General features: G+C 38.1%; 1 protein-coding gene across 3 annotated transcripts; it reads right to left on the bottom strand.

Annotated features, from left to right (window-relative positions):
* Positions 1-73: 73 nt before the first annotated feature.
* LOC137674083 (bile acid receptor-like) lies at positions 74-13,228 on the bottom strand. Of its 3 annotated transcripts, none has more exons than XM_068419224.1 (11): positions 12,107-13,228; positions 7,413-7,539; positions 5,869-6,234; positions 4,706-4,846; positions 3,952-4,091; positions 3,757-3,861; positions 3,560-3,659; positions 1,716-1,844; positions 1,082-1,201; positions 543-656; positions 74-357 (listed from the first exon to the last, which is right to left on the bottom strand). In XM_068419224.1, the coding sequence occupies exons 2-11, from the start codon at positions 7,501-7,503 to the stop codon at positions 119-121; spliced, it is 1,545 nt and encodes a 514-aa protein (XP_068275325.1). In that variant the 5' UTR covers positions 7,504-7,539; positions 12,107-13,228; the 3' UTR covers positions 74-118. The 3 variants fall into 3 exon arrangements, with proteins under 3 accessions (XP_068275325.1, XP_068275326.1, XP_068275327.1); XM_068419225.1 differs by lacking the exon at positions 12,107-13,228 and adding an exon at positions 11,568-11,921; XM_068419226.1 differs by lacking the exon at positions 12,107-13,228 and adding an exon at positions 9,811-10,006.
* Positions 13,229-15,417: the final 2,189 nt, after the last annotated feature.

Below are 15,417 nucleotides of genomic sequence, written 5' to 3' on the forward strand. Positions count from 1 at the left end.
AGCCAAAGCGCGCGACCGAGGCGGGAAGGGAGGCGGCGGGCGCGGCGCGCGCCGGGCTGCGCGAGGCGGGGCGGAGCGCGGGTCTGTCACGGCGCCGCAGGGCCGTGCGGGTCGCCGCCTAGTGCAGATCCCAGATCTCGCAGAGCAGGGAGGTCAGCCTGGGGTCCTTTGTTCTCCACGTCACCAGCACCTCCGCGTGCGTGTGGTTGAGGGTGCGCAGTTCCGTGAGGCGCCCGATAAGGCGGGCGAAGTGCTGGGGGTCCTCAGGGTGATGGATCTTGGAGTACTTGTAGAGGATGCCGAGGAGCGGCTCCTGCAACTCTTCTACGTGCCGCTTGTTCCTCAGGAGCGGGCGGTCTGGGGGAGCGCGGCGGGAGAGCGCGGTTAGCGGGCGGGGGCCGCGGGGCGAGCGGGCGGGGGCGCGGCAGGCGGGGGCGCGGAGCGCTGCCGCACCTGGGGGCTCGCTGGGCGGAGGCGGCAGCGCCCGGGGCAAGCGAAAGCTCGTTGTGACACGCGTAACAGCGAACCGCCTCCCAGTTTACCTGAAAAAAACACAGTTGTTGCTACAAGCAGGGCATATTCGGTCTCGGTCACTTTCAGTTCCCCCATGCTTCTGTAGAAGTAAAACAGTGCGGTAATGAACTCCTCGGTTATACCTTAAAAATGAAATAAAATAATCAGAATGTTATTTCAATGCAGAAACAGGCACTGCTATTACAAATCATCTTTGTCCTAATCTTTTAGGGCTCCAGGCTGTTCCACTGCATGAAATAGGTAGCAAACTTCCTGAAAACACTGGTAATTTCTAAAATAGTAACACAAGTTGTATTGCAGTTGTACTGTGGAGCTTTAGATCTGTATAGCTGAAGGCTTTATCCTGGGATATAAGCAAGCATGACCACCACCCATTCTTTCCATGAGGATGTAATGCCTGCACACATAACAAAGCAGCTTGAGGGAGGGGAGAGGAAGAGAAGAGAATGAGCAGTGGCCACACCCGACAGTGTTGCTTAGTATGATTAAGAACAGGGCCAGCAAACCAAAAGATACACGAGTATTTTGATTTCGAGACCCCCATTACCTGTGGTAGTAGTGGAAGTTGGACTCTCTTCGTTGTGAGACATTTCCAAAGAATAAATGTTGGTTTTATCAAGGTTTTGAATGTGACAACATGTCCCATGATCAGAAAGTCTTACATGACCTGGAAGAAGAGAGATGACAGTTCCCAGCCAAGCTTAATGTGACTTTAAATATTTGTCTGTATCTGCTTTGCAGATAAATACCTGAAAATGTGTGAGTTTTTCCCAGACCCATGCAGGCAGAAAAAATTGTTCTTTTTAGCATCCACCACCAAGTTCATTTGTTGCATATTACTGTTGGTCAAAGTCTCATGTTAAACTTGATGCAATATATGTCATTAATATAGCTAATATTATCCATCCGCCCCACAATTTGTGCAAACACACAAAAATGTTGCTCTTTCGTTGGAACCAATGGGAGGAAAACAGAGATCAAATTAATTTTTTTTTTTTTTGGTACAGTCTTTGGGAAAAAAGCCTATAGAAGGTATATGGGAGTTACCGGTACTATTCTAAGTACCACTATGCTTAAAGAGGAAATTATTTGAGATTAGGTGAATTAAAATGAATGGAAACTGTTTCAAAATGGCAGAACCTCCCACTGGTGTTAATAGAAAGCTTGTTAGTCAAACTTACTTTCACTTGTTGATGGTTGGCATTCACTGATTCTTTGGTTATATATTTGGGCTGAACGCAAAAACATTGCCTCAACTGTTGACCCTTTTAGCAGCGCAATCTGATCTTCGCTTGCTAAACTTTCAAATCCTGCAGGGAAAGATACATGCTAAGAATCGAGGAAGGCTGTGGCTGCATTTAAGCCCCTAACATGGGTTAATAAAATTATTTTTTCAATAAATGCCTTTACTTGAAAGGAGGAGCCATAGTTAAACATGCATGTACCAAAGACTATTGGGATCTTGTTTGCTAGTTTGCAAGTTAAACTAAGAAAAGTGCAGTTGTCAGTGTCCAGTGTTAGAAGATTCACAGAAAGATACAAGTAAAAATTTTGGGACTAAGCAAGACTTTATCAAAAACTTCTTCTTAATATCTGATTTATATCACATGGCCTAATACCTTATAAATTTGCTACATTGCTTAGTGACTGTGCATATTCTCCTTATTCATTGATATCTGATCTTTTTAAAAATTATGTTCATCTTTTGACAGACTCACTATCTGCACTTATAATTCAAGAGCAAAGGAACTTTATTGATTCTTTTCTTAATCCTGATCACAGCAGAATATGTAACATAAGAAAACAAACAGCTTATCCATTCTTTCAGATGTTTTCCACAGTAGTGCTGAATTACCTCAACTATTTGCTTTAGACTTGTTGATTGACTTTTGTCAGTAAGTTTTACAACTTAAAGAGTAAAGAAAAAATTATCACCCTCCCTGTCAAATGTTATTTTGTCAACTCTACATTGAAATGTAGTGAATTTAATTGCATGTTCCCTTGTTCTTTATTAAAGGAAGATATGAATAGGTGCACCTGGTAAGTCCCTTCCATGCTGCCTTCTCCTTTGAAGGAAAATCCGTTTTCTTCTTTGATGACTATATAATAAATTGCAAACTGAACTGGATTTCGGAGAATGTGTTAAAGTAGTAATTCACTCAAGGTAGTATTTTAAAGTCCATGTATTCAGAAAATATCTCTACTCCATGTCAGAAATGGAAGAAAAATCCAGTCATAGCAAGTGTTTGCAGTGAATGCTTCTAACTTGTCCTCATGACAAGGAAATGGTAACCCTGATTATTAGAGTTGGAAGATTGTCTCCATTTAGCTTGCATCTAGGGGCTAAACTAGCCTGCTGTTCTGTCACCCAATGACCCCTTCCCAGCCAAGAAGGGGAATCAGGAAAAGGAAGGGAGACCCATGGGTTGAAATGGAAACAGATGTAATAAAATAACAAAACTAATATTAATACTAACAATAAGTACAGAGAGTTATACTCAGCCCAATGAATGCTGATGTCGAACACTGCGCAACAGTCACAACAAATGGGAGAGGAGGTCTCAGGAGTAGAACGAGGGGGGAGCCCCTCCAGGGATGGTGACCATTGGGGAGAAGGGCCATCTCCAGCAAACTTACCAATTTATAGTGAGCGTGACATTTATGGTATGGAATACGCCTCTGGGCCAGCTGCCCCAGCTTTCGCTCCTCCTGGCTTTAGCACCTGGCTAACTCGAAACTGCTAATGGCCTTGATTGCCATGGAAACCCGCATACTAACTTACCAACTTTGTTCCCACCATATCGGATGCTGCAGTCTTCTCAAAAATGCAGCTTTTCTGAACAGAAAATTGATTCTACAATTCTATCCCAGCAAAACCAGGAGAAAGATGAAATAGGCAGTTGAATGGGAGTTATCTTAAAGCCTGTATTTTTCTCAGATTCATGCCATCGGTATGGTTTCTGCCTCTTAAAAAAAAAAAAAGAGTCACACTATTCTGTAATGTTTCCCAAAGGAAAGAACTTACCTGGAAGTCTTTTTGTGAAATCCACTAACACTTGTACATGGACGACTGCTGTCTCAGAGAGATGGAGAAAACTTTCCTCAGGACTTGCAGTTTCTTGTAGCTGCATGAAAGAGCATTTAGACATCTGATGTAACCAAGACACAGTGCTTAGGATAATAACAACTTAGCCATGCAGGCAGATTGTTCTGTATACGTACAAACTTCTTTGCTTCCTCAAGGGGAATAGTGTATTTTTGGTGTGCTGCTACAATGTGGTCAAGAAGCTGATGTTCCCCTGGAGTAAGTTCCATTTTCTCTGGGATCTGTGAAAAAAATAAACCAATCAAGTGACAATGACTTGGGGCAAAAATAAATTATAAAAAAGAGATATTTCAAATAGAAAAATATCCCACTTTTCCAGATCTTGTTGTAGATGATACGTGCTTACTATTCAGTCCCTCATCTTCCAGTTTTATGTTGCGAAGAAAACTGCTCTTCTGTTTGAAATTCTTCCTGAGTCGCTTTGACTTGCACTGTACTTCAGTCAGCAAACCTGTGAGGCATGGAACTGTGTATCAATACATATATTTTTCAAATAATTACAATTTGAAATAATCACCTTTATTATTAGAGACAGCATGAGTCTTGCATCATAGGAGCCATCACCTATAAGGAACTATGCTTCCTAGAGAATATGGCAATGTGTTATTCATTAGGCGAGGTAGTGCTCGGTATCCACCAAAGGCCTGAGGGTGTGCAGTCTTCTTATGTTATCTTGCTTGTGGCTCTGTGACATTCAAGTGTGAGAATTTTTCATGAAAAGAATTGTGGAATTTTTTTTTTTTCCCAAACACAAAGGCACATCTGATATGCTTACTACCGTCCTGTCAAGGTTCTGGATATTTAGCTGTCTCTTGTTAGTACTTTCTTTTTTTTCTTGTAATGTCTTTCAACGGCAGTCCTCTTAACTTCAGCAGATACTTACCAAGCATTGGCGGTTTCTGCAGATGAGGATGCTACAGGTGCTACAGACTCCAAAGTTCAATTTCCCTGCAGCTAAATGAAGTTTAGACCAACACCATTTAGCTCTAATGAGAAGAGACTGACTTTGTAAAAGGTTTTATCCGAGTTGATTAGTAAAGTAGCCAGCATGGAAGGAGCACTTACATTCTGCTAGCATTCCCACAGCTTTACACTTCTTCAAGCGACATTCCTGACATTTCCTTCGCATGTACATGTCCATTTCACAATGACCACCATTCTTGCATCGATATACTGCATTTTTAGTTATGCTGCGTCGAAAGAAGCCTACAGACAAGGATCAGGTTATGACTGAAGGCATCTAAGGAGCTTTATCTCATAATGATTTAAAGAATTAAAGTGTCTTTTGGGTTTTCTTGTTTTTTGTTTTTGTTTTTGTTTTTTTTTAACAATGGAAACATTACCTTGATTTGAAATTTGCTTTTTAACAACATAGTAATGTCTTGTTCTTTCTGACTAATATTAATAGCTATTTTCCTTACCCAGTCAAGACAGCATCCATATAGCAAGTTAAAATATAAGTAGCAAATAATGATTATTTGTTTTCATTTAATTTTAATAAGTAAAATTAATGATTATTTGTTTTCATTTAATTTTAATAAGTAAAATTAATAACACTCAAATTATCTGGTTCAAAACCAGATAATTTCTCAGTGTGTTTTGTTTGAGTAGGTAAAAGTCAAGCTGTACCTTACCACACTGTAGAGCAATTGCTTTGATTTGATATTTGTCACTTTATGTGTATAGCACTGCATCTCTCAGTGGTGCCTGCCTGGTAACGAGCAAACTGAGTGAACCAGACTTCATTAAACTTCCATAAATTCTTTCTGACTAACATTAATAGCTATTTTCCTTACCCAGTCAAGACAGCATCCATATAGCAAGTTAAAATATAAGTAGCAAATAATGATTATTTGTTCTCATTTAATTTTAATAAGTAAAATTAATAACACTCAAGTTAAATCTACAATAAATGGTCATGAGAAAATCAGTACCTGCTTAAACAGACACTATTCTAGTGAATAATCAATGCAAAAATCAGTTGCACGAAATGTGCATATTACATACTTGCTGAGAAAGCATTCCTTCAAAAAAATGTTATAAAAATGTGAATGAGAAGTAAGCGTGTCAGATAAAGGGTTCCTTAGATAAGTTACAATTCTCTGTAGAAAAATCAACTTTAAAAACAATGAAATCTGTTTGCTTAAATCACAGATGTGGAACATCATGTTGAACACTGTAGGGCCACGGTCCTGGGTAAGATACAGATCAGCCTGCTCTCCTCTTACCTTTACAGCCTTCACAGGTAAGTGCGTTGTAGTGATAGCCTGAGGCCTTGTCCCCACACACAACACACAGCTCCTCCTGTCCCTTCAGTCTCAAAGAAGAGTGGTTTAATCTTGGTCGTTTTAGTCCTTGGCATCCACCATCATCAATGTGGGGAGCCATGAAAGGGGGTTTGCTTAATTCACAGCTGCTGATGAGACACTGCCCGTCGCTGTACTGAGGGTCCAGGCCATACGTGCCATATTGGGACTGAGAAGGTTGTGACTGTAATACTGGAGGGGGGATTTGAACTGTTGAGTATTGGCAGTAAGGCACAGTCTGAAAATCGGTGTCTTGCAGTTGATAGTTGATGTGTTCCGGTAAAACATCTAGAGAGGGAAGAAATTGAAAATGAAATAAAAACCTGAATAATATCTTGACATCAGCAACTTGAAAATTTTAAAATGTTTAATAGATTAAATATTGAATTATAAATATTAGAGGAACACATTTTCAGAAGGGCAGTCTGACACATTATTTTTAAATGTGCTACCTGTACTGTTTTTAAGTAAAATCTTAGATGTAGTGAAAATGGCTTGGTAACAGTTTGGGCAGTGTCACGTGGGTGCCACTGGATTCTTGTTAGTATGTAACTGAATATCACTTGCCGACTGATGATATAGCTACCTTTTGATTTTACACTTAAAGGTTGTTTTTATTAGTTGTCCACATTACAGAAGAATATTTTCCCATAAGTGAATTTGTGAGTGAAATGTTTGTCATTGATACATATTTCAGACATAACTTTGAAAACGTCACACAAGAGAAATGTGGTCCAGAAACTAGAGTGGTAAAAATTACTGTGACAGGAACCTTAAAGTTGAAATTCAGTAGAATAAAAAGCAGAGGTTTGTTTTATTTAGTGTTTTTTCACATATAATCCTTTATAGTTAAGAAATCTCATTTTAGCAAAATGTATGTACAGAATTATGAAGAGAGCTTCTTCCTGGCTTTCTGTCTGTAGAGTTTTAATTTTATCGAACCCCCCTTAAATGTACACAGCTGTACTGAAGAAAGCTTGTGCAGCGTGCATCATGTTTCATTCTTCCTTTGGGATTGTTCAAACCCCTGTAAAAACAAATTGGTAAGTGTTTTTTTAAGCAGTTTGGAGCTCTTTTTCTTTTTAATGGGCTTTGGGTCCTGCTTTTACTCATCCAGAATCGAATTAGTTATTGCAATTATAGTTCTATAAGATACAGAATAACCATTATCTATTTGTAATGTACCTGGAATACTGTAATAAAACCTGTATCTTCTTCATGCAAGTCAAAGGGAGACAGCACCAGTAATGTTTATATGAAGTGATCAGTCAGCATAATCACATTGTGTACAAACATCTGTATGAGCACATACTAGTATATTTCAATACACTTTCAGTATGGGCTTGATAGTCAAATGTGTAGCATCTAAGAGCTTGTAAAGATAAGCTAAAACGAAGGAAATAATGGGAATTTCCACAGATTTATTATACTGCTTTTTCATAATATAAAAATTTTGCTTTACTCACCATAGTACTGTATGGGCTCAGGAAGACAATACCCATCAGGTAGAGTGACAAATGTATTTGCCATATTCTGCTCCCAACTGCACTGTTTCATTCACTTTGCTATGTGATAGACTTTTAAGAAGTCAACCTAGAGAAATGGAAAAGAGAAGCATCATGTGAAACAGAATTGCTGGGTAGGTTTAGCTACAGAGCTAAAACCAGAAAACTCCAGAATATGAAACAGTTTGCAGATCGTAAGAAAATCGGAGGTATGTGTGAAGTCACATAATACTTTCAACGAGTTTGCAAAACATTTGATTGCCGTAATAGTATGGATTCAGGATAGAGTCCATTCCTAAATATCCAAGTGATATTTAGAACTGTTTTGCTCCTAATTTTACATGGAACCATGTGGGGAATCAGACTAATCATTGGTAAATTCTCTAGTTCAGGAAGAGATTAAAAGGAGCTTCACTGGATAGAAAAAACTTGCTTTCAGAATGAGTTGGGGCTTTTGCACTAATGTAGATGTGTTGGATGTTGTGTTTCTGCACAAAGATAGGCTTTTAGTGAATTTGCTTCATTCACTTTTTATGCAAATTTGAAGCAAGTACATATAGGAAAATAGCCTGGAAAGGCCAGCATAGAATACCTCTTCTTCCCCATGTAAACACTGTTTTATACAGTAAAAGTCAGTTTTGTCCCACTTAAGCACTGCCTAATTTGCATTAGGTTCCAAATTTAAAAGCCTGTATTCCTTTAAGAGTACAAAGCATCCCATGAAGACCAAAAAAAAAAGATTCTTATATGGGATGTATTGCCCTCTAGAGAGCTTTTCTCTGTCCCTTGATTATTGAAGGAGCCTGGGCTCCTGGTTGAATACTTTGACGTTCACCATAACAGTGTCCTGAGACCTCACAGTGACACAGTTGGTGCAGCTTTTGTGCTTTGAGTTCAAAACTTATTTTTCAGTAATTTCACTTCATAGAGAGCTTCTGAAAAAGTATGTTCTAAAAATTCTTAAAAGAGTTTTAGAAAAAAAATAATGTCTATATGGATACTAATATCAGCTGGGTTTGATTTTACATGTGTATAGATAATCTGTGGTATTGCTTAGCAATTGAGTGGCAATGCAGTAGCAGTTAGAGAAGTAAGCAGGAAATATTTTCCTTGCTCCCTGGTCCCTCTGCATGTGTGGAACATATGAGAGCATCACTGGTTAAAAGTATGTGGTATCTGATGCCCGTTGAGTAAGGACTTTACAAGACAATTTGACAGTGAACTATTCATAGGCTTTGCTTGAGCAGACAGGAAAGACAGAAAAGATGAAAGAGGCAAGTAAGTGTTTGGAAAGTATAGAAAAATCAAATGCCTACATGTGCAACAGGATTCTCCATGTATGCCTCATGAAGAATTCAGAGCAAATTTGGTTTAAAGATCTTCCCTGAAAGACTCACATGTTGGATTTTGTGCAATACCTATACCTAGCTACAGCTGCAAAAACAAATATATTGTTTCAGGGAATCTGAACTAAAGTAAAGTCTTGAGAGACACACATCCCTTTCCCCAAAACTGGACATATCTTTCAAACTGAACACTTTCTCTTTGTGTTGTCAGCAGAAGGTGAAAAGATGCAGTGAGGTTGGAATGCTGATTTTTTTTTTGTTATCTCTGCTAGTAAATATTTGTTTGAAAGAGAAATGACTCACTGAATCATGAGGTTCTTATCAGTTAGATCAATTTGGCCTGGGCAAAGTCTACATTTTTCCCCCAAAAGATGTATTTGCTGAAGAAATGTGTTTTTGGATTCCAGTAGTTTCTTTAAATAATAATAATAAAAGAATAGAAGCTAAAATAAAATTACACTCATCCAGTCTGATAAAAATACTAGGAGTATGAAGTATGTATTACCAAATGCAAGGTGGTCAGTTGATTAAACATTCTAAATCTTGGAGGCAGACTTTCACTGGGCAAAGTTTCCTCAATTTAGGTATTGCATGAGAATGGATTTGAGGATTTAGCCCTTCTTACTTATTTGATGGCTAATAAAAGTTATCAGTTGCAACCACAGAATTCGCAGCTTAGAATGAGACTTTGTAAATTGAAACTCAAATTAAGAGAGTGTTACAACAGTATTAATAGTAAATCCAGTGGTTATTTGAGGAATGCTCTACTGTCTTGAAATGAGACTTAATGGTCATGCCTGTGCATGAATGTTAACTGTTTCATTTTCTGACACTTGGCACTAGCATTAAAAAGCTTGATCTTCTGATATAAAATAGCACTGGGCTTTTTAAAACAAAAAATATGAAGACCAGAACAAGATATGTAAGGAAGGAGCTTAATTTTCTAGGACAGGAAAGTTTTGATTATTTCTAAGATTGACTGCCATAGTCATATGTTACAATCTTTGCCTCACCCCTTATATACGAGTCAGTCTCCTCCGAACTTCAGGAGTCGCTGAAATTTCACAAGGCATTATATGCTGGTCTCTCAAAAGTTCAGTAGCCATCCCTAATCTCTCACACCTCACTGGTAGCGAACCATGACCTGAAGGACACTTCCTCAGCCCCCACACACATACATTAACCCTTTGCCATGCAGGCAAGTAAGTTCTGCACGCACACAAGCTTAGCTACACGCTGTGAAGCTGTGGAATCCTTCACAGAATGTAGCATACGTGCCCAGTTGTAATTTTCAAAACATAATAACTTGGACAAAGTTGAAATAAGATTGGAGCAAGAGCTTTGGCTGTTTGGGGCAGTTATGGTCATGCCATTCCCAAACTAAAATATTTTGCACCCATTTTTCTCTTTTCTGTATGCTCAGGATGTAGCCATACGTTTTGTGTATGTGTGCCTTAAAATGGAAGCAAAAAAAAAAAATATATTCCCAGAGATGATGCATAAAGGTCTTTAGCCTAAAAAGTAGAAATAAAAAATTAATCTTCTTTTGTTTTCAGTTAATAACTTGTTTTGTAGAATCACAAGCAGTAACAGGATAAAAGTCTTCAGTCCTTGGTCAGACATACTAACCTGAAAGAAAATGTTGTCTGCATAAAGGCACATGCTGTTCCCTGCTTTTCCTTCTCAGTTACTTTTGAGGTGCTATTTCTGCTGGGTATTTTCACATGTGAAATCCTGATTGTTTGGCAGGGGCATGGGGGCAGGGGTGGGGGGAAAGGTGTTTGTTTTTAATTTTAAAAGCCTCTACAAGTGGGAGAACTTAATGGTTTGTTTTGGGTTTTTTTTTTTCCCAGAAGATGTGACCTAGACTCTAGGCTGCTTAAGCATGTTTGAAAATGTTGCACTTTTACAGGCTTAGTTTTGACAGTAGCCAGTCTTCTGAATTAATAACATGAAATATAAACTGGAATGTACGTTGACTCAAGGAGCTGGTGATCCATCTAATACAAAAATTCAGCAACATTCAGTTATTACTCCTAACTGAAGGAATTTTCAATTTATCAAAGATGGAAGCCATTAAAGAAAAAAAGAGCTGTTAACTGATAAAAGTAAAGTAAAATCACAAACCAATCCCTTAACAGAATGTACATGTTCAGACTAGAATACACACTGTACATCTATTTATTGTTAGTTATGGTGAAAGATGTTGTTTTTATCATTTTTATTGCTATAAAATCCCATATCATAAAGTAACATGTCATCAACTTATATTATTAGATTTATTAAGATGCAAAACATACTTCTTGCAGAAGAGGCTCCAGGGAGCTCTTTAAGAGGTATGTATTGACAGTACTTTGACTGCTATCATAAATATTTTGACAGTGGAGTCATAGGGAAATTTCTTGTTTACAGGGAATGTTAGGGACTCAAGGTCTTCACCATTTATTTAACACACCTTGTGGCATGTTAATGATCATGTAGTGGAACTAGACAGCACATTTCCATCTCAGTGTTAATCACTCTACTTTTTTTGCTTCTGGAAAGCATAGCTTATTTTTTTAATTTGTGAAATTTAAAGCAAAAACTGAAAACAAAAAAAACCTGAGCACAATCTGTGGCAACTATGTGTGATGCCAGATGATATATTCAGTTTCACTCAAGCAATTCAGTAATCACTAATTACTGTAATTAAAGAATGATTTTGCAGGGGAAGTTGTAGGATCACTTGATTGATGCTATATGCAGCTTATATGCATCATTAAGGTTTTACCTGTTTCTCCCAGTTTTAATGTGCCAAGAAGCTCCCCAAAGCTGCTGTTCGAAGAAATCCCGCTTCTCATTAAGTATGTTCCTTCCTTGTCACATAATAACCATAATAGGAATTGGCTTATTTCACTAATTGACTATGTTGCAATTATCTTGAAATCTTCCTTTGGAATTGTTATCCCATGAATAATTATTTCAAAGGTATAATTTTTATACATTGTAAAATAAGAGGCTAGAAGTTGTTTGAAACTTACAGTTTTCCAGGTACTTTGGGAGGAAACATAATTGAACTTAAAAGTAGTTTTCCTTCACTCTGTATGTCAAATTAAGTACTGTTGGAACAAATTCTTGGCAGTAGGATATCAAATTCAAAAGTGCATGTTTTCTATTTTCATTTAGTCAGCCATTTAAAAAGAAAGGGAAAAAAGGAAAAAAGGAGAAAAAAGCCCAATGCCTGAAATATTTTCACATGGCAAATTGATTAATGGCTAGAGCAACAATTTATAATCCCAGAGCATTCAGAGAAGTAAATTAAATACTTACGGTAGTTCCAGAGAGTTTCTTGCTTCCAGAGTTGAGTCCGCTGGGCTGTAGCGCTGATCCTAGCTCTTGAGTCCAGCTGGAGCAAACTGGGCCTTTTCCCTATTTATCAGTTTCTGTGCATACACTAGGCTCCAGACACTCTGCAGAGCAATGCTACAGCTCTGAGACACAAACTTCCCACACAGCCTTTTCAGGGGTCAAAGCAAGGGCAGCTGCAAGTCCACATAAATCAAATAATAACTGGGTCATCAGGGACAGAGGCCATGGACCCTCACGTCACTGTTTCCCAGAGTTCTCCCTGTCCAATTACTAAATATTCTGCTTTGTAGCATTTCAAATTCTCCCATTTTGATTGCTTAACATTAACATGTCTGAGTGTTAATGGATAATGTTCATTTCCCAGCTAGAGAAATTATTGCAATAGTATTATTCGGAGATATCTACATGACATAATAATTGAATTTGGAGACACTTGATTAGGCCAATATGTTCAAACACAAAACACTTACCTTGTTCTCCCTATTCCAATTCTGACATACCTGTGTTGATGCAGCACAGATAGGGCTCATGCGTGCCTCCATAACATAAAATGATTGTTAGTTAGGAGGTCACTTTTCTTCTGTGTAAGCAATTCCCAGTTTACCTCAGGAAAAAATGGTTCTGTTGTACACTTCATGGAATTAGATGGCAAAAGGAAAAAACTCACTTCCTGTTGGTTATCTTACTGCAAAGTCACTTAAAATAGTCTTAGGGACAATAGGTTTTCATGGATCTGTGGCACAATACACAGCAAACTGACATTACCCTTCAAAGGCGAGTAATAAAACTATTTTGCATAGCCATGGAGTGATTCAGACCAGGTGACTGGTCCACATTAAATACATAAATTGCATTATTTTAAAAGATCACTTCTCCTCTTCAAAGCTTAGTGTAACAATAAAAATGGGAGACCTGAGAGCCCACTTGAGTCACATAAAGAACTGCTGCAAAGAGGAAAATAAACTGTTTTCCATGCTTGTGAAGAATCAAGAAATAAAAAGCTTTTTTAAGAGTAAGGAAGATTTGAATTAGATACTAGAGAAAGCAATTACAGTAGTAAAAATAACACTGGAGTAAGTTGCCTGTACAATCTTCATCACTAGATGTTTTGAAGATCGGTTTGAGCTACCTGATAGAACTTCTGAATTGTTCCCTCTGAGTTATTTTGATCTATAAAGGAGAAGGGACTTCTGAAATGTCTTCCAGCTTTATTTTCTGTTATTTTTCCTTACGTACATCAGTTTTGTAAAATACTGACAAAGTCTCTGATTAGTAACATGCCTAGTGCCATTTTAATGGGCAAAAGAAAAAATCATATACTCCAAGCATGCTTTACTAACTAGAGGTGAGTAAACAAAATGTTGCATATAGATACAACCTGAAAATACTGGCTGAACAAGCCATGTGATGAGCCAAAATCTAGAAGTGGCACTGAAGTGCAGAATAAGGGACTCATGTTTTCCATAGAAAATAATCAGATACACTGATATCAGTCTGACCTAAACACCTTGTGCTGCACCACTTCTGCAGCCTGTTTTCCATTATTAGTTGTCTGCATTTAGCCCACACCCAGGGCTAAACAATAGCAGTTTTTCCTCTCATCTAATGTCCTTTCCCCAGCCAAGGAAGGGAATTAGGAAAAGGAGGGAGACTCATGGGTTAAAATTAAACAGATTTAATAAAATAAAGAAACCAATATTAATGATAACACAGAACACATAAAATTATACTTAGCTACAAAGTTGCAGCAAGTTGCTCCAGGAATAACAATCCTTGGGAACAGGAAGGAGAGATGCAAGGAGACAATAAAAAGCCCCACCTCTCCCCAGCAAGCCCTCCCTTTGAACTTGATGTTAATGATATAGAATACACCTGTGGGCCAGCCTGGGTCAGCTGCCCTGGGTTTAGCTGCTAATGGCCTTGATCACCATGGCTGGCCACAAACTGAAAGAAAATTCCAATGAAACCAGGACATTAGTGCAAACTGTGAGCTTCTGTGCAGTCTAATCTACATAGAATGTCTGCCTTTATGCAGTCAGGTCTAAGAATTTGATGAGTGCTGAAACTGCAGATCAAGAAAGGGCTTCCCTAGATCGATACCTGTTGAGAGAATTAATTTTCAAGCTAAGCAGAGTTCTTTGTTCATCTGAACTAGAGATTCTAGATCTCTGTAGCTTGTCTGGTATCTGAATAGTTAAAGGAAGTCGTATCTACTCCAGCTGGATCTTCTCTACATAACTGACCCATTCCGCTTGATCTGGTATTGGACTGTTTACGTAACTTCAGTAATTAACCACTATCAGCCTCATTAATGAAACATAAACCACCTCTTCTGCTCATTTATAAAGCATTTGTCAAACAAAGCTTAAACAAAGGGCAGAATTTCAGCAAAGTAACAGTCCTCCAAAAGCTACTGAGACTCTGACTACAAGTCATTACAGTCACTTTGTTGTTGTTTTTCAGTAAAAATGAAACAGAAGTGATGGCATTGTCTATTGCTTTTGGCTAACTTTCCACAAAAGCATCTGAGATCTGTCACATGAGGGCAACGATGCTTGGACAAGTATTTTGGCCATTTTGATACAAAATACTGATGTTGCAGCTCATTACTGTAAATCATTAAATGATGAAAGCAAGAGTCAAATATTAAACAATTGGGAGCCTTTGGAAAACTAATTGCTAATTACAGTAATCATAGTTATATGTGAGTTAAAGGTTATATTGAAATATAGATTATTTCATTATAGGATTGTCTCTTCCATTAGTGTACTGTTCTGAACAATATTAAGGAAAGATGAGTATTAAAAATACATCTTATGTATTAAAATTATCTAGTTTAATCTTCACCTATTTTTGTTTTAGAGAAGTAAAATATTTTAGAGGCATAAAATAAACTGGCAGACAAAGACATGCCAAAAATTTTGTGTTCTGAGAGCTACTTGCACTTAAAATTTGTTACAGAACTCATGAAAAAACTGCAAGCTTTCTGTTCACCCTCTCTTCTGGATTATTTCTTAATCTTCTGTGGTGGTGGTTCTGGCACTGTTAGGATTTTCTGCCTGGCATGGATGAACCTCAGCCCTGGGTGAGAAAAGGCACAAAGCCACATGACTAACATTTTTGCAGGTTGGTGTTGTCTTACTCTCCTGACTCTCGACAGAGGGAAAGATTTAATTTGAATAGGATGCGTATCTGTTGTATGTGGTGGTTCTGATTATTGGATCACCTGTTCCAAGATAGTATCAGGTCCAAACGCTACAGTAGTAGGAAAT

The sequence above is a fragment of the Nyctibius grandis genome, chromosome 27 (genome assembly GCF_013368605.1).
Source record: "Nyctibius grandis isolate bNycGra1 chromosome 27, bNycGra1.pri, whole genome shotgun sequence".
Taxonomy (NCBI): Eukaryota; Metazoa; Chordata; class Aves; order Nyctibiiformes; family Nyctibiidae; genus Nyctibius; species Nyctibius grandis.